General features: G+C 39.6%; 1 protein-coding gene across 8 annotated transcripts in view; it reads right to left on the reverse strand.

Moving 5' to 3' along the window:
• Positions 1-25,151, reverse strand: part of FGGY (FGGY carbohydrate kinase domain containing) — a 529,413-nt gene that overhangs the window by 66,352 nt on the left and 437,910 nt on the right. For 7 of the 8 annotated variants that reach the window (XM_074221312.1, XM_074221313.1, XM_074221311.1 and 4 more), the window contains one exon: positions 20,614-20,708. In XM_074221312.1, coding sequence (XP_074077413.1) covers positions 20,614-20,708 — 95 coding nt within the window. Of the gene's footprint in view, positions 9,061-20,613; positions 20,709-25,151 lie in introns of all 8 variants that reach the window. The other variant, XM_074221310.1, reaches the window with a different exon arrangement.

A 25,151-nucleotide genomic window follows, 5' to 3' on the forward strand; every position in this document is an offset into this window, starting at 1 on the left:
CCTTGGACCTGGAGTCACAAAGAAAGGATCTGAAAATCACTTGGCCCATTACTAGTTGTATGATCCTGGAGTAGCTTAACTTGCCTCCCTTTCCCCTCCTGTCAATCAGAGATATTAATAATATCTGACATCCTAGTGTCCTTGTGAGGATAAAATGTAATCATATTTGTAATGTGCTTACCTTACAATGTATTTCTATACTACACATATATATGATTATGTATATATATATATATATATTACTTATAAAAGTACAATGTAATTATAATAGATCTCAATGTATCCAGATGCAATGGCCCGCACAGTAAAGTAGTATTCTCATATGCATTATTAGTGGTTAAGGCAAATATCATTATCCCAGTTTTATAGAAGGGAAAGCTGGGCTTAGTGGTAAGGCCAACATTAGGGTTCTTGTGACTAAAACTCTTTTTTATAATCCCACATATATTTACTTTGTAGAAGGGACCCAGTACTTTCAATGATCACCCTTCCCTTTTGGCATTCTTTACAGAGTTTCCCGGAATCATGGGCTAGAACAAGAGAAGAGTGGGGAATAAAGGTATCTCTCTCCCTTCATTGCACAAAAAGGGGATAAGAAGCTATGGTTGTGAATACTGCAGATTCTAGCAGACATGTCTGAGGTGTTGACCAGAAATGTGAACTCCTTTTTGTTCTCTCTTTATTTTTTCATCTTTGTTTGCTTACTAGAGAGAAGACAGGAGAGGGACGTAGAAACAAATGAAATGTAGAAAAAACTGCATCAAAAATAGGATAATTTTAAAAAGAAATGCTAGAGTATTAGGCCAGGAGAGATCATGACTCAGTGTGGCATATTGGAAAAAATCCTTGAACCTGAAAGGGTTGCCTGCTGCCTCCTGAACCATCTCCAGGTATCCTGATCCATATCTGGCCATTGGACCCAGATAGCTTTGGAGGAGAAAGTGAAGTCAAGGACCTTGCACAGCCACCCCTCCCCCCTACTTAAATCCAATCCACCTCCCTGATGTCATGGTCTTCTTTGGGAACAAAGAACAAAGAACAACACCAATCTGAGTCTAACACTTGTCTGACAGGATCTTGAATCACTTTCCCCCTATGACCCTCAGTCTCTTCTTCTGTAAAATGAGACAGTAGAAGAGGATAATAATCTCTGAGTTTTTCCTTGATCTAGATGTAGAACTCTCTAAAACTTCTCACCCTTCTGAGCTTCCATTTAGCCCCTCTGTAAAAATGAAAGGATTGTCCTATAATCAGAAATGTGCTGGTAAATGTTTAATAATCAGTTTTTTGGAGGAGGGAGGGAGTGTGTGAGAAATGTGTTGCCGTTCAGTTGTTTCAGTCATGTTTCTTGATTCTTCCTGACCCCATTCGAAGTTTCCTTGACAGATATACTGGAGTGGTTTGCCATTTCCTTCTCCAGTTCTAGATGAGGAACTGAGGTAAATGAGGAGAAACGACTTGCCCAGGATCACACACAGATAGTTAGGAAGCGCCTGAGACCATTGGAACTCAGGAAGATGAGTGTGTCTGAATCCAGCCCTGACTCTCCATCCTCTTTGCCACCAAGCACGAAATATTTTTAATTTAAATTTGCATTTATTAGCCTTTCATTCATCACTTTCTTAAGTCTAGACAATCAGCAGAGCCATAAATCAATCCCTGATTTATAGCATTTGATGACTTCTGAGGTATCAATCAGCTCCTGTCAGAGTCTGTGTGAATACATTGTGAGGGTGAAATCTAATTCTCTCCTAGTGCTGGATGAATTATCTACTAACTCCAACACTCTAAATATCCAGAAAAGGAAATTGAGACACATAGAGAAGAATGATTTCTGATCCACTGCCCCCTACAGCTTTCTCTCCCACCTTTCTTCTTTCTCTCTATCCCAAATTCGATCCCAAATATTAAACTTTTATTCCAAAATTTCAAAAGGAAACAAACACAATTTAAACAAGATCTTTTTCCAGGTCATGCAATGGTCTTCCATGGTCAGAAGATGGCGGCATTGCAAAGATGAATAATTCCAGGAGAGGTTGGAAAGGAGGAAGAAGAGGAGGGGAGGATGGAGGAGGAGGATCCTGGGTAGCTTTGAGGTACATTTAGTACCAAGGCCTAAAAGTACCAGCAACCAAGAGGCGGACCCCATGCCATTTATTATAAGAGCTACAAGCAATTCAGTGTCCCGAAGACAATTATTAATTTCCTTTTTAATGCAAGTGAAAATGCTAACCCCCACTGAGAGGGAGGCAGCTCATTTGTCAGCCACCAGAACCATTCGCCTTGACTGAAACCCTGTTATTTCAGATCGCTGGGCAGTCAATCAAAAGTCCTAAGGAGAAGACTTGCTTCTTTCCTAATAGATCTGTCCAGAGGCAAAAAGGAACCCAATTTCTAAGGAACATTAGTGATAAGGATGAACTGGGTAAGACAGTCATGTTGGTTGGCTGTTCATCTCATGGAATCACCATATCTTAGAAGAAAGAACCTTAGAAAGCTTAAAACGTAGGGCTAGATGAGACCTTAGTGATGAGCTAATGAAAGCAAAATGAACAAATGAATGAAAAAGTAATTGTTACTCACTCCTTATGTTTGGCAACTTAATTGAGCAACAAGCAGTTTGCTAAGTACTGAGAAGAAGGGTAGAGACTGAGTCTGTAAAGTCATTAGATGGAAATTTCCAGGTGAAGGAACTTCCTCTGCCAATGTGGGTCTATGCCTTCTCTTCGATTTACTTAGAGAGCTGTCTAGAGCACTGAGAGTCATGGGAGAATCCAATTGCCCAGGGTCACACAATTAGTATGTGTGAGAGATAGGATTTGAACTACACTCACACCCCTTCCCTGAATTTTTTAAAAGGGGAAGATGACATATAGAGAGCAGAACATTCAAAGTATGGATGACAGTCAATGAGTGCCAAGCCATGGAAGTGGGAGATGGCCACATCCTTTTAAAGAAACTGCAAGGAGGCCAGTCACTGCTAGGTTGCACCATAATGCATCGAGTAATGGACTTGGAATCAGGAACTCATCTTCATGAGTTCAAATCTAGCTTCAGACATTTGCTAGCTTGTGCAAGTCAGTTTACCCTGTTTGTCTCATCTGTAAAAAAAAATGCTAGAGGAAGAATTGGCAAACTACTTTGCCAAGAAAACCCTAAATGGGGTCACAAAGAGTTGGATACTACTGAAATGACTCAACAACCACAACATAGGAGGCCACCATCTGGACTATAAAATGTGTATAAGAGAGCTAGGTGGAGGTAGACTGGAAGTCGGAAAGGGTCTTTGAATGAAGGGGAAGATCTTTATAAATATAAAGCTTCAGTATATTCAAACATATATTTCATTTGGATTTGGTAGCCAAATTGATATGCCTATTGAGAACTAGCTGAGGAAGGATAATCACATAAAACATACATCCCATATTTTCATATTCCTTTGATAACCTTGAAACACAGATCAGATCATGTGACTCCTCTATTCCAAAAATGTTAGTGGTTCCCTATTGCTCTTGGGTCACAGCGTGAACATGGCAGTTTGACCTCAAAAGCTCTTGGTACTCTGCCTCCCACCAAAATTTCCAGTCATGCCAATTATACTTCTTTATGCATTCTGTGTCCAGTCAAAGTGACCTGCCTGCTGTTCCCAGGACGTGACACTCCATCCCCTGCACTTTCGATCTTCATCCTGGCTGTGCCTCCTGCTTGGAATGTTGCCCCTGCCATTCTCTTTTGCCTCCTTTCAATCACAGTTTAGGTACATGGTCCTACATAGATCAGGCACACTGTTTGCAAACAGTAGGTGATTAATAAATGCTTACTAAATCAGAAATGTATCTTGACTGAATATATATTATATATATATATATATATATATATATATAGTCAGTGTTAAGTATTTGACATACACACATATAGACACACACACACACACACACACACACATTGGGATGGCTTGATTCATATAAAAAGAAAATTCTTTTTAAACAGAAACATGCAATAATATAAACATAGGGTGAAAGGGAAGGGATTAGGATCTCTGGAAAATGCAGCCCCCATGTCTACTCCTCAGGACTCAGTGTGCTCATATGGACAGAGGCTACTTGGCTTGAGATTGTCTTGCCTCTCCCCCTTGCTAGCTTTAAATCCTTGAATAAGCCATTCCTGAAGTCTCATTTTCCTTCTTTGAACAGTGTATGTGTATGTGTATGTCTGGGGCCGGGGGAGTTTGTTAGGAGCAGCTCTTTTTCCTCCCCTCCCCCCCTACTAATGAAATTAGAATCCCTTGTCTTTCTTGTGTCCGCCCTTTCTTAAATTCAAAGCTTCCGAACCCAAATGTGTCAGGGCGAACAGTAATGACTGTAATCAATAATAATCATAACAATAGCTATAATCAAGAAGGATAATTACAATCACAAATAACTGTGTAGTTTAGTCACTTTCCGTCATGTCTGATCCTTCATGATCTCTTTTGGGGTTTTCTTGGCAGAGACAGTTGAGTGCTTTGTCATTTCCTCCTCCAGCATATTTACAGATGAGGAACAGGGTTAAGTGATTTGCCCAGGGTCACTCAATTAGTAAATGTCTGATACTAGGTTTAAGCTGAGGTTCTCCTGAGGCCAGAGCTAGTGTTCTACCCACTATACCACCTAGCTGCCCTACATATGTTATATGTTATCTGGTTTGATGCTCACAACACTCCTAGAAGCTATAACAATTTCTATTTTAAAAATGAAGAAACTGAGAGCAAGTGAACTAACTCTCTGAATCAGGATTTGAACTCAGGTTTTCCAGACTCTAAGTACAGTCCATTATCCACTGGCTCACCTACTCTCAACCTCTCTATGAGCCTCAGTAGTTCCACTGGAGCTATGGTGATAGTTCCTATTTTATGAGGTCATGTATCCTGAGAACTTTTCAAAGTGGGAGTTTATTTTCATCATTATTTATATTGTTAAATTATTTCCCAGTTAGATTTTGATCTTGTATTCCTTCCTGAAAACGCATGTTGACCACTTTGGCTCCAGATAGCTTCTGAGTTGCATTCTAGAATGTTCTAGAGTTTCCTTCCCATTCTTGAACTCCGCTCCTGTGATTCATCTACTTTGTAAATGTCCTTCCTAATCACTTTCCTAATGTCACAGGTGGTGTTGAGGGAGTAGGCATGGATAGAGATAACAGATGCTGAATAGCACTGTGAATGTTAAGATGTTTTTCAAATTCCAGCAAATCTTTTTTATGAGTATCTGGTAAAGTAAGTCTGATAAAGCACATGATAAATAAAGTGCCCTTGTTCATAATGTTCTTTTTTCTTTTTTTTCTCGGATGGTGATGAAGAAGTGGGAGCTTCATAAACAGTAGATATGAGGAACTCAGAGTACTATTGTGGTATTTCCTGGCTTCTACTTTTGTGGCAAAGTCAGCAAGTTCCAAGGAAAAGACAATTTTATTGTTATCATCATCATCATCATCATCATATTATTATTATTATTAATAAACCATGCTGATCTGTAGAGGTATTATGTGATATGCAGACAAAACAAAGACTGGAGTTAGAAGACTTGGGTTCAAATTCTGTTTTCCTGTGAGACTTTGGACAAGTCATTTCATGACCTTAGGACTCAGTTTCTCCACTTGTAAAATGGGAAGCTTGAATCAGATGACCTTGGAAGTCCCTTCCTAATTTTGATCCATGATCTTTACATGTCTTTCTTTAAGTCTAGGATCAGGTTGCCCATGTGACATTGGGAAAGTCCCATCAACCATTTGGGTCCCAGTTTACATAGCAAGTAATTTTTCAAGTTTTTGCAAACAAAGAAAAAATTAAAGTGTTTTTCTGAGAGCCCTAAGCCAGCCTTGCACACTTGTTTATCATGGGATGGTTCTAACAATTAAAATGAAGAGCCAACTTAATAAAATTGAGATTTGGGGAACTGGGAGATTTCTTGTGGCATTTCATGACTTCTACTTTATGATCAAGAGAATATATCCAAAAGAAAAACAAAAGAAAAGAACCCAAATGTATGTTTTGTTTGACTATGGGTTCTGACCTGGTCATTCATTAGCTTTCTAGCCTGAAGTCAAAACAGTTCCAACATCTTTTCCTGGACTGCTACTGCTGCTGCTACATCCTTTCATTTTTAAAATTTGTAGAGTGAATGGGTTGGATTACATAGACTTGAAGGTAACATCCTGATCCTTTATTCTATTAGTATTACAAAAGATCTTAAATTTGGGCTTCATGGTCTTCCCTCCCTAAGCTTGGGGGAGGGGAGAGAAGCTTGCATAGAAATCAGGAATCATGGAATCCCAGAATTCTAGAGGAGGAAGGCAGCTGAGAGGCATCCAGTACTTCCATGACAGTATCCCTATCAAATGGAGATCCAGGCTTGCTTGACACTTTCCTGGAGAGGACCTTGCTATCATTTTTCTTTAGGTTTTTGCAAGGCAAATGGGGTTAAGTGGCTTGCCCAAGGCCACACAGCTAGGTAATCATTAAATGCCTGAGACCGGATTTGAACCCAGGTACTCCTGACTCCAGGGCTGGTGCTTTATCCACTGTGCCACCTAGCCGCCCCAACCTTACTATCTTCCAATACTCATTCATAGCTACCAGTGTAACCATCTGTTGTCTTTCATTCTACTGCATGTCTAGATCATCCAACTCCTTTTCAGTCATCTACAAGCTAGAGGCTGCTAGGTTTAATCCTGGATAGAATGTTGGACCTGGAAGCAAATTGATTTTTAATTTCAATTAAAACTATGTTTAAATCTGGCCTAATACATTTACTAGTTGTATAACCTCGGGCAAATCATTTAAGCTCTGCCTGCCTCAGTTTCCTCAAATGTAAAATGGGAATAAAAAATACCTGCCTCTCCAGTGTTGTGGGAACAAATACCATATTCATAAAGTATTTGCTCTGAAACAAAGCAGGCCCTTAAACATACCACGTCACCTTAGTAAAATCCTTGGAAAGGGGTTGTTTCAGAACATCTACCCTCAGTCTTAAGAGGCTGTTCTAATAACTGATCTAGAACAGATATCTTTTCTCTAACCTCCACAGCTGATTCTTCCATTCTTCTCTTTCAGTTGAATGAATATTGGATTTGGAGCAAGATATATTTTCTGGACTTTATCATGGTGATCCCTAATGTGTATCCTCATCTCCTATTCTTCCCCTTCACTCCATCCCTTATCTTCTCTTTTCTGCATGGGTTCCGAGGTCCCATAGACCCTAGTCTATCCCTGCTCTGGGAGCTGACCTGGACAAACATAAGCTACTTGCAAAGTTGCCTTTTTTGGACTCTTTACCCCAACCTCACCCCTTGTTGGACATTGGTTTGCAAATCCAAGTAAAATTAAACATGTGGAAAGAAAAAGAAAAAAAAAAGGACTTGCTATTTCACAGCTCCATCATATAGATTACAGAAGTGGCAGTGGGATAACTCTTTGAATAAAAGTCCATTCTCATGGCAGCTAGATGGTGCAGTGGATAGAGCACTGGTCCTGGAGTTAGGAGGACCCAAGTTCAAATTCAGTCTCAGACACTTAATAACTGCCTAATTGTATGACCTTGGGCAAGTCACTTAATCCCATTGCCTTAAGTAAAATAAAAAAAAATTTAAGTGTCCATTCTCCAGAGTCCAGTCATCCAACCATCAGAAGGCAGGCTTAGTCTCCTCTCTGAGGCCCAAACAAATTGGTGTCAGGGAATATGCCCATCTCTATGAAGGGGCCATTCGGGGGCTTGCATCACCTTCTATACCCTATAATCCCATTCAATTGAATAAGTAACTCATCAACTAAGCAAGGGATTCTCTGGGACCCTACCTGAAAGTCCCCATCTGAGGGTGGGGTGGGGATTCTATTCCAGTTTCAGCAACATTATCAGATGCTATTTGAGGTCCTTTCCAATTTTGTACAGTATTTGACTTTAGATTTCCTATAGGGCAGCAGCCCAGAAAAAAATTTGTTTTTTTTTTTTAAAAAGTCATAATGCATTCCTTTCTAGCTACTAAAAAGCTATCCCCCAAATTATGAATTTTGGCTATTTTGAAAGGCAATGGGAAAATAGTGCTGTGTGTGTGTGTGTGTGTCTGTGTGTGTGTGTGTGTGTGTCTCAAGGACACTCAGGAGCCAGGAAGGTGAAACTCACAAATCCCAACATCTAGCATGAAATACCCACAGTAATCAAGAATTTCCTTTGAAATGATTACCAAAAAAAAAAAGAGAAGAAAAAGGTTGGTTTGGGGGAGGTATTTTAGCCTGTTCTCACAGTCACTCCTCACAGAACAGTCTGATCCTCTCTGTTGACATAGGAAAAGTTCAAATGTTCTGATGGAACTTCAGCCTCTGAGAATCATTGGCTAGGATGACTAGTTCCACAGCATGTGGAAGGGGCAAAGAGCCAGAGGCTTCAACTTCCCCAACACTGTCCATTGTCAAGACAAGTAGATATTGCCAAAAAAAATATGAGAGGTTTTAGCAGAGGTACATAGGGGTCATGGGGCTTGTTTGTGAATGGGTCTTCCCATCACCAAAGACTGCCCAGCTTATCCACTAATGCAAAGAAATTCAATTCAAATAGCTTTGAATGTTCTCAAGACAGAAACAAAACAGTCCCTGGTCTCAAAAGGCTTAAAGAAGTCTAAATTCAAACAATATACAAAGTAGCTAGAAAGGTTTCCATCATACAAAGAACTGGGGACTTGTATCACTGAGGATCCAGACCCAAAGTGGAAGTCCCTGTCTGCAAAAGCTTCTAGTCCACTGGAAGGAATATATGCAAGAAATATGAGGATAGTAAGAAGCATAGAGGGGAAAGGAGGGCATCTCAAGCTCAGAGAATAATCATAATAATACCTGACATTAATAGAATATTCTAAAGTTTGCAGCAATTTTCCTTCTGTTATGAGAGTCTCACAACAATCTCTTTTATCTCCATACTAACCCGGTGCATATAAAGTCAGAGGGGTCTGAATTTAAATTCCACACATTTCTGATATTGACTGCCTCCGTCACTTGGACAAGTTATTTCTCTCTAGGTTGTCATATGAGACCTGTAAAATGAAGAGGTTGCATTAGATTAAGGTTTTTTAGCTTTTTTCCCATCAATGTCCATTAAATTCTGGCTTTCACTGATGGGTCAAGGACAGGTTCTAGCCCACATCTGATTTGATCACTATTTTGAATTTGGATGACTCAGAGTGAATGTAAATAGAGATTTTTCCTGTTCTAGTAAAAAACCCTGAACATCTTCTCCCAGACTGATTTTTTCCAAGTAGGTAAAAGAGGTAATATTTTTTGCCTTGTTTCTTGTTTTTTTTGCCTTAATCACTAAATGGGGTATTCCTCAGACAAACTGAGACCTGGGAAAGATCTTAGCTTAAAAAGACAAAGGTCTTACACTGCATCTGGGTGATCTCCAGTCCTGATCATCTTTTCTTTTCTTCCCTTTTTAGTTTTTGTAAGGCAATGGGATTAAGTGACTTGCTGAAAGTCACACAGCTAGGTCATTATTAAGTGTCTGAGGCCGCATTTGAATTCAGGTCCTCCTAACTCCAGGATTGGTGCTCTATCCATTGCGCCACCCAGCTGACCCCTGATCAGTTCTTACCACTGGACTCAGATGCTCTGGAAAAGAGAGCAAGTCTGGTAACTTTGCACATCCCTGTCTCAACTTATATTCCAACCACTTGCAAGTAAAGGCATCACCTTTCTGGTGCCACGGTCCTCTTTGAGAGTGAAGGACAAACGGCAGCAATACCGCCACTGGTACAGGAAAACAACAATCATTTGGGGGGGAAAGAACATAGTTCAATTTGTTATTGGGGTTGGAGGAAAGTAGATTAGAAAGTGTTTGAGGACAGGGAGAACGCCTCTCCTGGAACCCTAAGTTCAGTCAGTATATCCTAGTCTCCCAGTTACGCCATACATGGTTGACTTCAAGACTATGACTTTTTCTCTCAGAGACGTTCAAGCTCACCAATTTATTAAACTGAATATTAGCATAAACATTCAAGTTTCCAACTTAGCATTTCTCTCCAACCTTATATTTCCTTCTACTCAGAACCCCTGGCTGCTGAATTGGCCATTTATGACTCATTCACCATTTTTCCTTAATCCATTACCCCTATGTCCAAGCCTCATCGGATAGGGAGGTGACTTGGAGTCAAATGTTTTTGGTCTGTTTTGGCTTGTGATGGCAAGATGCCCATCTTGTTCTGGGGGAGATAAATCTGAATAATTCTCATCTTGGTGATTGTGTGGGACAGTGTGACACTCTCAAGACCCTTTGTTCCATCCTTTACAGAAGTACACAGCACAGTGACTGTGGCCTCTCTCTTGCTAAGGTCACTTTTTGAGTATATTTTATACCTTCTATTTCAGTCTACCCTCATAAACATGGAAGATAAGTCATAAAACATTTATTATTGTTCCCAGACTGAATTAATCTACAGCTTGGGTCAACCTGCTTTCCTTCCAAACAATGAGACATTATTGGTGACATCTAAGAAGCACTTAGTGTTACTTTTTATGGGAATTTCAATCTATTAATTTTCTCTCCAAAAAAGAATATAGCTAGTTATTTCATCCTGAGGAGATTAGTCATATAAATCTTCTAGTTTAAATAATGTCCAATGAAAGTCACAGTTCTGCAGACTGGTAGGAGATGGCCTTCCTCCCCATCATCTAGCCTCCCATTCCTCATTGATGGGTATTTCACCACTACCCAACATGAACACTCCTGCCTTATTAAACCAGTCTCCTTTGTAGTTACTGAAAAACACAATGTAGACTCTTGCCTCTGTGACTCAGTTCATACAAATTCCACATTTGTGATGCCCTTGGCCCAACTCAGCTTACTCCAACCCAACACTTTCTTCAAAGTCAGGCTCAACTTATTTTCGTGATTACTCCAGTCCATTAAAGTAATTTCCTTCTCTTATCTCCCTTTACAGAGAGCACTATTCAGAGTTTTACTTCCCCAACTATACCAGAGATATTATATATTTATATATAATGTATATAGAAATCTATATGGATAGATATATAAATGTACATACATACAAATACCCATACATCTAAAAACATTATTCTCCTGGGACAAGGAGCATGACTTAGATTTTCTCTTTTCCCTTCCTCCTCCCAAAAACAAAGCAAAACAAAAAATTTAGCACCTGGTAGAATGTTGGGTACATGCTCAATAAACACTTGTTATTGAGGGCATCATTCTAATTCATTTATTCATTCAACAATCATTTACCAAGAATCTCTAATGAGCACAGCACTAGTAAACAGAGACACAAAGAGGTTTATTGGGCATCTGCCCTCATAGATCTTACGGATTTGCATGGTAAACATAAAACATTGAAATATGAAATAATGAGGGCAGCTAGGTAGTGCAGTAGATAGAGCAAAGACCCTGGTATCAGGAGAATGTCAGTTCAAACCTGACCTCAAATATTTGATACTTTCTAGCTGTGTGACCTTGAGCAAGTTACTTAAGCCCATTACCTTGCAAAAAGAAAAAAAATGAAATATCATACTAATATCAATCAACCAGTTAGCAGTAATGAAATGGCTAATTTATGCCAGGCTCTTGTTAAAGACCAGGGAAATAAAAAGAGGTAAAAGAAAGCCCTGCCCTAAAGGAGCTTGCAATCTAATGGGAGAAACAACATGCAAACAAATATATACAAAGCAAGCTATATACATATATATATATATATATATATATATATATATATATATATAATATAGAGGATAAATAGAAAACAATTAACAGAAGGAACTAGAATTAAGAGGGGGTTGGAAAAGGCATCCAGAAAAAGAAGGAATTTTTTGTTTGGGCCTTTAAAAAAGCCTGGAAATTCAGTAAAAGAGTGGAGGAGGGAAAAGCTTCCAAAGATGGGATACAGACAGTGGAAATGTTGGGAGCCAAGATGGAGGATCTCCTTTGTAGAGTAGCCAAGAGTCCAATGTCTCTGGATTGAGGAGGACACATTAAGGAGCAGAGAACAAGAAGAGTTTAAAGGGAGGAGGGGCTGAAGAATGAGGAACTCTGAATCACAAATCGAGCCTGTTATAGTAAATTCAAGCCATAAGGAGTCAATGGAACACCATGATTACTGCTAGAAAAAGCATTCCACCAATATGTCTTATACTACAAAGAACACATAGGCTCATTCCTAAAAAGCAGAAGTACAAAACACTATCATGGAACTATCAATACCTCCTCTTCAGAATGGAAGACAAAAATTACTTGGCATTTTCTGAGCATATGACTAAGATGCTAAAAACTACAGAAATGCTTTTGGAATGGACAAACATCACTTCCCAAGGTAGGGAAAAAAAGACTATAATGGATACATAATTTTGGGTTTGTTGGATGTAACTGAATCTACTTTAGCTTCTAAGGACAGGGAGAACTTCTAGTGGGACCAAAAGGTTCAGGGAGGGAGAAATACGCATGAACTTGGCCAGCAATATATCAGCAAGGAAACAGTTAACAAAAAAATTAGTAAAGGGTGGTGAGATGAAAGTAAAGCAAGCTTAACCAGTAGAACTGGTAGTTATTGAAAGAATACTCAGGAACTGGTCAAATAGAAACTAACTTCCGAACTCCTACTGTTATTTCTGAGACTAAAAATCTCCTTTTTTTTGGCCACTACTCTTTCATATGCAATATGGTAAATATTTATGAAAGCACCTACTATATTCCAGGAGCTAAGCTCTGGATTACAATTAAGAGAAAAGACAATCATTCCATCAAGGAGCTAACAGTCTGATTCAGAAAGAGCCAGGAGTCTCCTAAGTGCAGTGGCCTGATGATGAAGTGGATATCAAATAGAGATCTGGTGGTAAATGATGCTGTTTTAACAATAATGATCATAGCAGCAAAAACCACAGTGCCAATGGCAACAACAGCAACAACATCTAGCATTTAAATAGAACTTTAAGGTTTGCAAAGCATCATCTCATTTTGTCTTCACAACAACCATTTTACAAATAAGGAAACTGAAACAGAACTTCAGCAATTTGCCCAGGGTGACATCATTACTAAGGGTCTGAGACTAGATTTGAACTTAGATCTTCCTGTCTCCAGGGCCAGCATTGGACTGCACAATCTAGCTGCCTCCAGGTTATTAGAATGTAAGCATCTGGAGGGAAGGCTGTCTGGCTTTTTGTATTTGTATACAAGGGGTTTACAGAGTGCCTGGAACTCATTAAATGATCAACATGCCTTTATTAAGCATCTGCTATGTGGCAGGGAGACATTGTGGAGTGTGTGTGTGTGTGTGTGTGTGTGTGTGTGTGTATACATACATACATACATACATATATATATATGTATACAGAATGAAAAATTCCTGCAAGTGTTTTATATTTTTTATTCATTCATAAGGTCCATTTATGTACTCAGTTATTTTAAGCACTCAGGGCTAAAAATAGGAATAAGTACAAAGATGTGACCGCTGCCCTCAAGGTGCTTATATTTTACTGAAGGACAGAAATAAGAAGTAAAAACAAAACTCAATAACTAAAAGAAAATTTAGGAAAGAAGAAGACTATCTTCTAAAAGAGTGCAAGAACCTCAGTAACCAGAAAGAAGAGGTAGGTACATGCTCCCAAATCCTTGCCCAAGATGTCACGTGCCTACTTGTTTCTTAGGCTAGAGTAACTATAGGATGAAATGAATCTGTCGTATGGAATGAACTCTTAATTTCTCCAAGACTTTCAACCTGTTTTACTCTGTTACACAGTCAACTTCGCCCATTTTAGCTCATTGTGATCCATCAGCTTTGCAAGATTCATCCATTCTGCTGTCTGAAGTAAAGGAAGAAACCAATACATCTTGGTACCACAGGAAGAGCTTGGGTAAAAGGTACATTAATAGGGTAAAAAAAAAAGCAAACGAGTGATTAATTTGGTCTTCTGCAGTACTGTGTTTAGACAAGTTGATTATATAGCACTTAATTACTAATTTACCCTACTTAAAACAAGAGTGCTTTAAATTTTTAATGAAATGAGGGAAGAAGATGCCCTTATTGGACAGGGAGCAGCTATTTTATTTCTTACTCTTGGTTGGTTCATACAATAAATAGCATTTCCAAGGAAATGTAGCCTTCTCTTTGGGCCCCTTTTTTTCCCCAACCCTTCTTGACCTCTGAGGTTAAAAAGGGATGGAAACAGATAAGACTCACTTAGTAACTTGCTTTCTTCAACCTCTAACCTTAAATGTTGGGCTGGAACCAACTGCGAAACCATGTACAAAGGAATTAATTCATTTGTGCTATCTGATTTGGCATCTAGAGATACCATTTCTCAGGGTCCCTTAGAGGTAGTTGGATTTTCACAATGATGTTTGCCAGAACTCTGGTTCAATATCCCGGATGAATGCAACTAATCCTTTCCTAGGGCTGATGTTAGATAGTTCCAAACACAGAAACTTGCCATCCTGGGATCAGTTATTTCCAATAAAAGTTTACAGTAGAAAATGAGAAGGAAGACTGAAAAGTTAGGGATTCATATATTCAGATTTCTAGCACGTTGGCCATCCTTTGACCTTATATTACACAAGCACATTCTATCCCTTCTCCTAATACTCATGTGGTATCCACTATGGGCATCCTATTCCCCAACTTAACACTCACAAGTTCCTAAGTTAAGTACTCAGGGCTAAATTGTAAAAGATTCAAAGGGTATATCATGTTGGCTTACCCATCTAAAATGATGAGCCATGACTAGTATACTAGCAGTTGTCTATCTCTTTACTAAGATGGCAGGGAAACAGCAGTTACAAATTCTTCTGATAAACCTGGGTTGTACTCTCTCACTAGCATCCTTTTTCTGAGAAGAATGGGAATATAATTGCTTTAAAGCATGCATATAAAAGACATATGGTCAAAACAAGTCACAGCTCAGGAATTTCAGGACCTCAACACCCTTTCTTTCTGGAGAATCCTCACAAAGGTCCTTCTTTCCCTGTCAAGTTGTTCATCTGGGTTCCCAAGGTCTACTCTTCTCCATATCAAGTCATAGCTGGCTCTACTCCTTCAAATGATGACTATTCTGTGGCCATGTCTATCTGATGTGTGCATGTGGTTTCTCCACTGTGCCCTGAATTCTCCCAAACTGATTATCATTTATGGAATAGGGTGTCTGCTTTAGGAGAGTAACTCCATTTCTAGATGATAGACAGAAAGGAGAAGGTAAATATCCCTTCCTTCCCCTTCCCCATGTCTTCAGAGATCAGTTGCACAAGATAGTCTTGGCTTGTCTTGTTTCCAAATCTCAAACCACGTACTTCAAACTTGTCCAGGACTTAGCTAAAGTCCTAAGGAGAACACTTTCTGTTCATCCAAATGGGTTTCTCCCTTCTGGCTCATCAAAAAATCTTTTCATACTTTGTATGGGGCTCACCAGATATTATTGTTTAACTAATACATTAAAATTTCTTTAGTTGTGACTATATTCCATGGTTACGTCAACTGAGATGAGCAGAAGGGAGGAGGAGAAGAAGGATCAAAGCTTTTGGAAATTCCATTAACTCTTGATAATGTTCAACACCTTTGTCCAACTTAAACAAAACACATAGATGGACCTAGATGAATATGAAAGAAGGACACAGAATTCCAGAGTTAGATCTCATTTAATACAACCTATGTTTAAATAAAAATCCCTGACAGTGTTCAGTCAGTCTCGGGTTGATAGAGCTCCAACAAGGGAAACCTACCATCAGAGCACGGGTCCATTCCATTTGGAATAACTCCAATGGTCACTACGCTTCTTTCTGCCATCAAGTCTCTATTTGCCCGTCTGAAATTTCTACCTATTATTCTTGGTTCTGATGGGCCATAACCAAAATGTCTAAGACATTTTTTCACTTGATAGTTCTTGAAAGAGTTGAAGACAACTAGTTCAGTTCCCTTATACATTTTCTTTACTAGGCAAAACTTCCCTACATTCTTCCAATAATCCTTATGAGGATGGCACTGAAGTCCATGCAACATTTTGTTTGCCTTACTCTAGAAGTTTTCCAGTTTGCTATTAACATTCTTAAAATTCAGATGCTTCACCAAATACAGTACAACCATCATCACCTCCTAATTCCTGGACATAAAGCAACCAAAGTTTTGTGTTAGTTTTTGAGCCTATCATATTGTACAGTTGCTTCATAATGAACCTGCAAGCCAATAGAAGCCCAGGCAAAATGCAGTCTGGTCACCCCTCCCCAGTGGGTATTTGTAAAATCAATTTTCTTGAATCCAAGTGTAAGATATTCCAATTATTTTTTCAGTTCATCTTATAGGATGTAGTCCAGTGTTTAAGCAGCTTAGTTTAGTGGATTTAGAGATAGAGATTCAGGCTTCAAATCTCATCTCTAATACTTAGAAACTGTGTGACCTTGAGCCAATGGACTTACCCTCTCTGGGTCTCAGTTTCTTCAATTGTGAAATGAGAGGGAAGTGAGAATTAGATTAGTTGAGTTAGAATCCCTTCACATTCTAATCCTACAAACCTGTTAGGATTCTTTTGACTCATCAATTTACATCTGAATCCTCTTGGGAGCTACTTCATTTCCCAGCAATGGGAAATAGAAAAGGGTCAGCTTTCAAACCTTGGGGGACGGAAGGGCAGTCTAAATACATCTTTAACCCTGATGATTTCCACTTGTGCAGTATCCAGAGCTACCTTCCTCAGGCCAGGACAATAATAAAGCCATTATTTTTTTCAGCCACATACTTGCGGATGCCTTGTTGAACTTCCCCAACCAAAGGCTCATTCACAGACTTCAATGCTAGTCCCATGCATTCCAAGAATCTGCATTCAACTGTTTAATTTTTTCAGAGATTTCTGGGCACTCTTCCCAATCACAAGTGGATCTCTGATTAAATTATGACCTGTTGACCTGCCTTTTGCTTTTATTTAATCTTATGGACTTACTCATAATACTGACTCTTAAAGAAGCTAATAGGTTTCCATGAGTGACCCACTCAACCCACTCACTTGTGGTCACCAATGTACATTGATTCTAGGAACAAACCCTTTGGAAGGACAATGTTAGTTTCTATGGAAAGGTTCAATATATTACTTTATATTTTTCCCATTTTTAAATTTAGATATTTATTATATAAAATAAAATTATATTACATATATATTTCCTTCCTTCCTTCCTCCCTCCCTCCCTCCCTCCCTCCCTCCCTTCCTTCCTCCCTTCCTTCTTTCCTTCCTTCCTTCCTTCCTTCCTTCCTTCCTTCCTTCTTTACTTCCATGTTATGTAATTTATTATTATCTATAAGGAGATAATGATCTCTAGACCACCAAAGCTATTCAAACTCTGACAGTACAACTAATCATTAGATACATTTTTATTAAGTATCACCTAGGTTCTTAAAACAGAGGATAAAATGATCAAGATAAAAGGAGCAATTAGGTCGAACAGTAAATAGGGGACTAAGCTTGGAGTTAGGAAGACTTGAATTTGAATCCAACTAGCTATGTGATCCTGGGTAAGTCACTTCACCCTGTTTGACTTTGTTTCCTCATCTGTAAAAAATGAGTTGGCAAAGGAAATGGCAAACCACTTTTGTATCTTTGCCAAGAAAACCACAATGGGGCCATGAAAAATTGGACATGCCTGAAAAATTATAAAAAGTGTGCCTGCCCTCAAGGAGGTCATTTCTAGGATAAATCACATATCCTCAAAGTCTTGGGAAATTTTAAGCCCTTAGGGAGGATTAGATGGTCTAAGGAATCCCTTAAAACTATGTTATATATGTATGTGATTTCTTGTGTACATGGGGTATTCCATGCTATCAACCCCAATGTCCCCTAGGCTCTCCAGAAAGTGAGACCAATGATATTCTGCCTTCCTAAAATCTGCCATTTAATGGACAATTAAGGCTCAATAATAGATTATTTCCAACTGAGGTATGGATTCTGCAAAACAGAACCCATTTTTTTTAAAAGACAGTGAATGGGGTGGCTAGGTGGCCTGGTGGATAGAGCACTGGCCCTGGAGTCAGGAGGACCTGAGTTCAAATCCAACTTCAGACACTTAATAATGACCTAGCTGGGTGGTCTGGGGCAAGTCACTTAACCCCATTTGCCTCGCAAAAACTTAAACAAACAAAAAAAGGACAGTGAAATCTTTGGTGGGTGAGGCAATAATAAAAGGAATTTGGGGAATGTTGGAGCACACATAAATGGGGAAGAGCATGAAAACTTCCTAACCTGACTTAGCTACCTGAGCCATCAAGAAGACATTTTGCTAATTGTACTGATATCTCCACTCTACAAATCCAGTTGGAAGCAGAGTTTTACCTCAGATTACATCCATAACTAGAGACTTTCCTTCATAGACTTCTTAGGGGGAAAGAAAAGCTCAGGATGTTAATACAGATATGGCCAATAACAATCAGGAATGGAAAATCTGGGATCACGTTTAGTATTAAATCTTTCCTAAAGCCACCAATGACTCACCCTGACTTGGTGCCCTCCTCTCACGTGGTAGATGAGGAAATGTAAGGTGCTCCAAAAATTCAATCAAGAAATGGATTGTATTCACTTAAGACCAGGACTTTTTAGCTTCAGACAGAAATGCTTATAGGCATTCACCAGCAAGCAGCCACTGAAGAAAGCTAATGAGAACCTATATGTTGGAGAGGGAATCACTGGAAACAGGACAATGGACCTTAGAGTTAGGAAAAGTTATCTGTATGGAAGGCAAAAGACCATTCAGGAGTCAAAAGCCAGAGGCCCTTTTACATGTGTCTTCCTCCCTTCCTCCCTTCTTTTTCTCTTTACCTCTTTTTTGTTTGTTTGCTTTTTGTTTTGTTTTCTTTTAGGTTTTTGCAAGGCAAAGGGGGTTAAGTGGCTTGCTCAAGGCAACACAGCTAAGTCATTATTAAGTGTCTGAGACCGGATTTGAACCCAGGTACTCCTGACTCCAAGTACCCCACCTAGCCGCCCCTTTTTTGTTTGTTTTTACAAAGCAATGGGGTTAAGTAATTTGCACAAGGTCACAAAGCTAGCTAATTATTAAGAGTGGGAGGCTACATTTGAACTCAAATCCTTCTGACTGCAGGACCAGTGAGTGCTCTATTCACTGTGTCACCTAGCTTCCCCCCTTTCTTTTCCTTCTTTTTCTTTCCAATTTCTTCTTCTTCCTTTTTTGCTTTCTTCTTCTTTCCTCCTCGCTCTTCCTTTTTCCCCTTTCTTTCCTCCTTTATCCTCATAGGTGAGCTTTTGTAGGAACTGGATGACCAGGACCAGGACTCTTCCCTAAATTTCCCTATGGGGATATGCTCCCTTATTCCCACTGCCTTTTCTTTTGTTGTTTTCTTTCATTCCAATGTAAGGTTCTGACTTCAAGAACTGTCTTCTGCCTCTGAAAGATTCTACTGTCCTCTAACAGCACTAACAAAAGGGAAGACTAAACAATAGTGTCTATTCTGGAGAATCAATATAAATAATATTGGACTTACCAGCAAAGTTTGTGTCTGGGGTGGGGGTGGGGGGAGAGAGAGAGAGAGAGAGAGAGAGAGAGAGAGAGAGAGAGAGAGAGCCAGACCCAAAGAGATCAGATAGACAAAGAGAGACAGAGAGACAAAGGGACAAAGAGATAAGAGAAAGACAGAGAAACAGAGGCAAAGAGAAAAGATAGAGGAGAGGAGAGGGAAAGAAGAAAAAGGGAGGGAGAGAGATATGGGGGAGGAAGGAGAAAGAGATGCATGTTTTAAAAAAAGGATAGAGATTGATTGATGGAGAGATATGTATCCAGATACATCACTACACACACACATGCATGCAGATATTATCTATTGGAACGTTGCACTTTATGTTCAGAACCCCTAAAATGGAGGCAGGATATGTCTGTGTCTATATCCATACATGCATGTGTGGATATAATTAATGTTTCATGTTATATTAAAGTTCTCCAAACCAAGTGTTTTTGTGACTCCAAACCAATGACAACAGTCCTAGGGGTAGTTACACCAATCAGACTGAGCCTCAGAGATCACACAACTGTCTTTTTTAAACTCAGATCTTGTGGTCTCTTGCTCTCCTTGGACTCCCAGCTGGGCAAGCCCTCCTAGAACCACTCTCTTACCTCCTCCCTCTTTCCTTTTTCCCTTCCCCATCCTGTATTCCACTCTGCAACACAAAAGAATGGAGGAACTTTGCAAACAAATCATTTCAAAGAAAATTATGAAAATGCAAAAGAAAAAAAGGGAAGGGTTTATGGATATACCTGTGTGGTGTGTGTATGTGTGTATTTATATGTGTTTGGTGAGTATGTGTACATGTGTGCCTAGTGTGGCATGTGTATGAGTGTGTATGTGTGTGTGTGCGTGTGCATGTGTGCGTGTGTGTGTGTGTGTGTGTGTGTGTGTGTGTGTGTGTGTGGTAGGGAGAGGATCCAGGGCTAACAGTAACCAAGGGGCCTGAGGCAGGAAGACTGTGTTCCTCCTTGGGCCGAGGCCTCTCCTTCTTAATGATAGCCTTGCTGTGCTTTGTGGCCTACAAGCGCCCCAAAAGGCTGTTGACAGCCAGAGAACAGAGACAGGCCCCGGGCCAGGCCCTGCCCCTTGCCAGGCACGTACCTGGACCGAAGGGAAGTCCCCGGACGCACAGGCTCCCAGTACAGCAGCCCCCACCAAGACAGACTCCACCTCTTGGGAGAGGACGACAGGCAAGCCTGGACAGGATGGGAACAGTATGGTTAGAAACAAGGAAGAGGGAGTGGCCCCCTGCCCTCCCCAGCTTGCCCCCCCAACCTCAGGGCAAACAGCAATCAGGGCTCAGACAATCCTTGCACTGTCTTCCCGGAGATGCCACTGTGGCAGAGCTCCTTGGCTGTGTTCCTCCTAAGATCTGAAGCTTAGAGACCTTGGAGGCTCCCAGTCTAGGAAACCCATTCTACAGATTAGGAAAATGAGGTCTAGAGAAGCCATTTAGATTTGCAGGCTCCTCTATGTGGAAGGGACCCCAGATGCCATCTTGGCCAGCCCCTTTACATTGCAGCTATGGAAACTGAGCTCCACAGAGATGAATGATTTACAGTCAAACAACTTAATTGTTCTTTAACCAAACTTTTCTGCTTCTTTTTTTGACTATACCATGCTGAAATTTGATTCAATTCAACTCAACAAACTTCACTTGAGCACCACCACCACAACAACACATGATTAGCAGCTTCTTCCTGGGGAGGCAGGGATACATTGTGGAGAGGACTTTGTACCACTGAGAAATGGGTTCAAATCCTTCCTTAGACATGTCAGAGTCATATGACTCTGGGCAAAATCATTGAATTCCATTGTGTCTCAGTTGATTAATTTGCAGGAAGGTAGTTGGATTCATTGACTCTGAGTTTGAAATATGAAACAATCAGAAAAAGAGGAATTTGGGAAAACAGACATGAACCGAGCTTAGATCCCAAGAGACAGAAGTGAAGAAAGAAGCAAAGGATCTCAGCATGGGCAGAGAATCCAGCTTTACTTCCCATTATAGACCATTCAGAGTAGTGAACTAACCATTGCTCCAACTCAACAATGCTATTTAAGGATTCCTAGGTGACATCAAAGTGCTTTGAGTCCTGAATTTGAAGTCCAGAAGATCTAAATTCAAATCCAGCTTCAAACATTTACTAGCTGTGTTACAAGTCACTTAACCTTTGTATGCCTCAGTTTCCTCAACTGTAAAATGGGGACGATAATGTGTTCCAAGGTGGTTGTGAGGCCCAAATGATTGGAAAGCCCTTAGCACATTTCCAGCATATAGGTGTTACTTAATCCTTGAGCCTTGGCATATGCTAGATATAAGATGGCAGATTGGCAACAAGAAAGTGTCTGGTCCCTAGCAAACACTATAGAAACAGTAGCTATTATTTCCCAACTTTATCTATTTGTGACATTATCCGCCTTGTTCAGGACACACCCCACTCCTCCTCATCTCTGTCTATTGGAATCTGTCTCTTCTGTCAAGGCAATGGAAATAAATGAACAGCAATTATGAGGAAACTTGTCTTTATGTCCAGCTCCAATTTACCCTTTTACTACTTCCATCCATTGCTCCAAATTCTACCCTTTGGGGTCAACTAAAACCAAACTAATCTCCCCCCTTCCACGTAACATGAAACTAGCCAATGCAACCCTAAGTCTTCTTTTCTCTAGGACCAATTTTCCCAGTCTCCCTCCATAGTCAACCAGCATTACCTCAAGACTCTTTACCCCCAGTTACTTTCCTGGACATCTTCCAGCAGTCTATTGTTCCTGCTGGCTGTTGCCATCTCTCCAGTCTCCTGAAGAGTAAAGGGACCAGCCCAGATTTGTCCCAAGAATTTACAGGGTATGAGATCCTGATAGTTTTCTGGCTTCATCTGGCAATACCATGTGGCTATGCAATAGAAAGATGGGAATTGGGAGCAGCTAAGTGGCTCAATTATAGAGCATCAGTCCTGGAGTCAGGAGGACTTGAGTTGAAATCCAGCCTCAGACATTTAATAATTACCTGGCTGTGTGACCTCAGGCAAGTCACTAACCCCATTGCCTTGGAATAAATATATATTTTAAAAAAATTAAAAATAATAAGGGAATTATATTGTAGAAGTTACCCACAGATGAAGATTTGAAGGTGATCATTGTGATCGTGGTGATGATGGTGGTGTGAAGGGGGAGATGAGGGATTCTGGGTAATAAATAGTAGAGGATAAAAGTTAACAGACCATGGGGTCATGACTGAGTCCTGAAGACAATGTAAGCAGAAGAAACACAAGGAAAGAATTGAGTATCGGGTTCAACTTGATCATTTGCTACATGTATTGAATAAGTCGATCTTTGGGGGCTTTAGTTTTGTCATCTATGAAATGAAGGAATGGCACTAATAACTTCCAGAGTCCCTTATCATCTCTAACTATGATTAAAATAGTATGAAGGACACTGGACTGAGCTAAGGACAGTTTTGTTCAGCTTTACTGCCTATGTTTCTCTAGGCTAGTGGTTTTCAAAGTGGGGATTCCCCAGAAGACCCCAAGACTTTCAGGAGGGATCCATGAAATTTAAGGTATTTTCATAATAATATTGAACCATTATTCAATTATCAAAATACTCTTTCCTTTTACAGGAGACTAGATATTCTGCATTCTACTTCAACTAAAGCAACATAAGTCAATAGACTGAATGCAAAAACAGATATGAGAAATCAGTGATCTTGTATTAAGGCAGACATTCAAGAGGTTTACCAAAAAAATTGAAAAAATGCCAATCTCAATAACTTTTTTTGAGAAATACATTTATTTTTCATAAAAATGATATTTATGCTTAAGTACAATTAGTTTATTCTAATTTTTAAACTGATTAGTGAATGAACACTTTAAATTTCTAAATAAGCATATATTCTTTGAGTCCTCAATAATTTTAGGTTCCAAAGGGCTTGTAGATGTGGGAGGTACACAAAGGTTTACAGTGCACATATTTTCAGATGTTTTTTGAGATGTTAATTGTGCAGATTTTTCCTCCCTCTTCCTTCCCTCTTCCCTTCCCTTCCCTTCCCTTCCCAAAATTCTGGGAGAAAATCAGTGATTTTTTGTTTAAAAGCAAAATAGATTAATAGAAATTTATAATTGTTTGTAAAGAAAAAAAAGCATTGAAAATATCCTGAGACCAAAAAAGTTTGAAAACTACTGCCCTAGAGAAATCATTTAATCATTTTGACTCAGTTTCCCCATCTCCAAAAAGAAGGGATTAATTCAGTACTAAATCTAACAGCAAAGGGGTTAAGCATGGGTACCATAGTAGTCAAAGTACTGGGTCTGTAGGCAGAAATATGTGAGTTCAAATCCTGTCTCTGACATTTATTTGTTGTCTAAACCTGGACAAGTTCTTTCACCTTTGTCTGCCTCAGTTTCCTCAGCTGTAAAGTTGAGACCATAACAACATCTACCTCACAGAGCTTGTGTTAAGAATCAAAGAAGATAATATTTTGAAAGTGTTTAGCAGTTTCCAACCTATAGTAGGGGCTCATTCTTTTTCCTTTCCTGGCCAAACAAACAAGATGGCCTTAAGAGATATCTTTGTTCTTTGATTTGTAAAGTCTTTCTTTAGTTCTCTAAAAGGGATTTCATTGCATGGTAGTGGTAGTAGGGTGGGAAAAGGAGAGCAAGAGACTAAGCATGAGTCCATTTGGGTTTGAATCCTGGTTCTCTGATTTATCAGCTGTGACTTCCCTGACCCTTCTTGACCCCTCTGCAAAATGGAGCTGATCATACACACCCATCCTTGGCTTCAAAGGCTCTGTGTCTTATGAGAAAATCCTCTGTAATCCTCAAAGAGCTAGTGAGATAGGTGTTTTTATTGAGCAATGACCTAGGACACCTCAACTGGAGGCTAAGGACGGAATTCTGACCATACTGTCAGCCTAATATATTTGCAAAATAAAACAACAATTCCTGGCTCTGACCTTAATCATGTTGGCAAAGTTCATTCCAAAAGAAAGACTGTTCTAATAGAGTTACTGTTTATGAACTAAACATTTTTCTTCCTAACAATGAATGACAGAAACAAGATCATTGATTTACAACTGACAGGTACCTTCAAGGTCATCTGGTCCAATCCTCCAAAGTAAATTTCCTTCACCTTTACAGATGAGGAAACAGAGGGCTAGATTGGGAAACTGGCTTGGCTAGGTAGAAAATGGCAGAATCATGACTTGAACTCAGGTCCTCTATATCTGAGCCTTTCCCTATTTCTACTGAACCATAACAGAAGGGATTTTGGAAATCATGTAGTCCCAGCATCTCCCACTGCATCTGGGAAATGGAAGACCAGAAATATAAAGCAACTTGGTTGAAGTTATAGAGACAGTGGCTTCCAGAAGCCTTTCCCAACCCCACCTTATTGTAGTGCCTTCTCTCCCTTTGCCATTTCCAGTCATTTTTTTTTATTTAATTGTTTGCATGTTGTCTCTCCCATTTGAATGTCTTTGAGAATAAGGACTGTCTTTTACCTTTCTTTGCAAATCAATCCACTACCCAGTACATATTTGGAGCTTAATAAATATTTATTGAATGACGAGTCATTTAGTCTAAATCCTTCCATTTAGACACAATGAAATTGAGGCATAGGAAGGAGTGACTTTACTGGGG

This window comes from Macrotis lagotis, chromosome 2, assembly GCF_037893015.1.
Source record: "Macrotis lagotis isolate mMagLag1 chromosome 2, bilby.v1.9.chrom.fasta, whole genome shotgun sequence".
Taxonomy (NCBI): domain Eukaryota; kingdom Metazoa; phylum Chordata; class Mammalia; order Peramelemorphia; family Peramelidae; genus Macrotis; species Macrotis lagotis.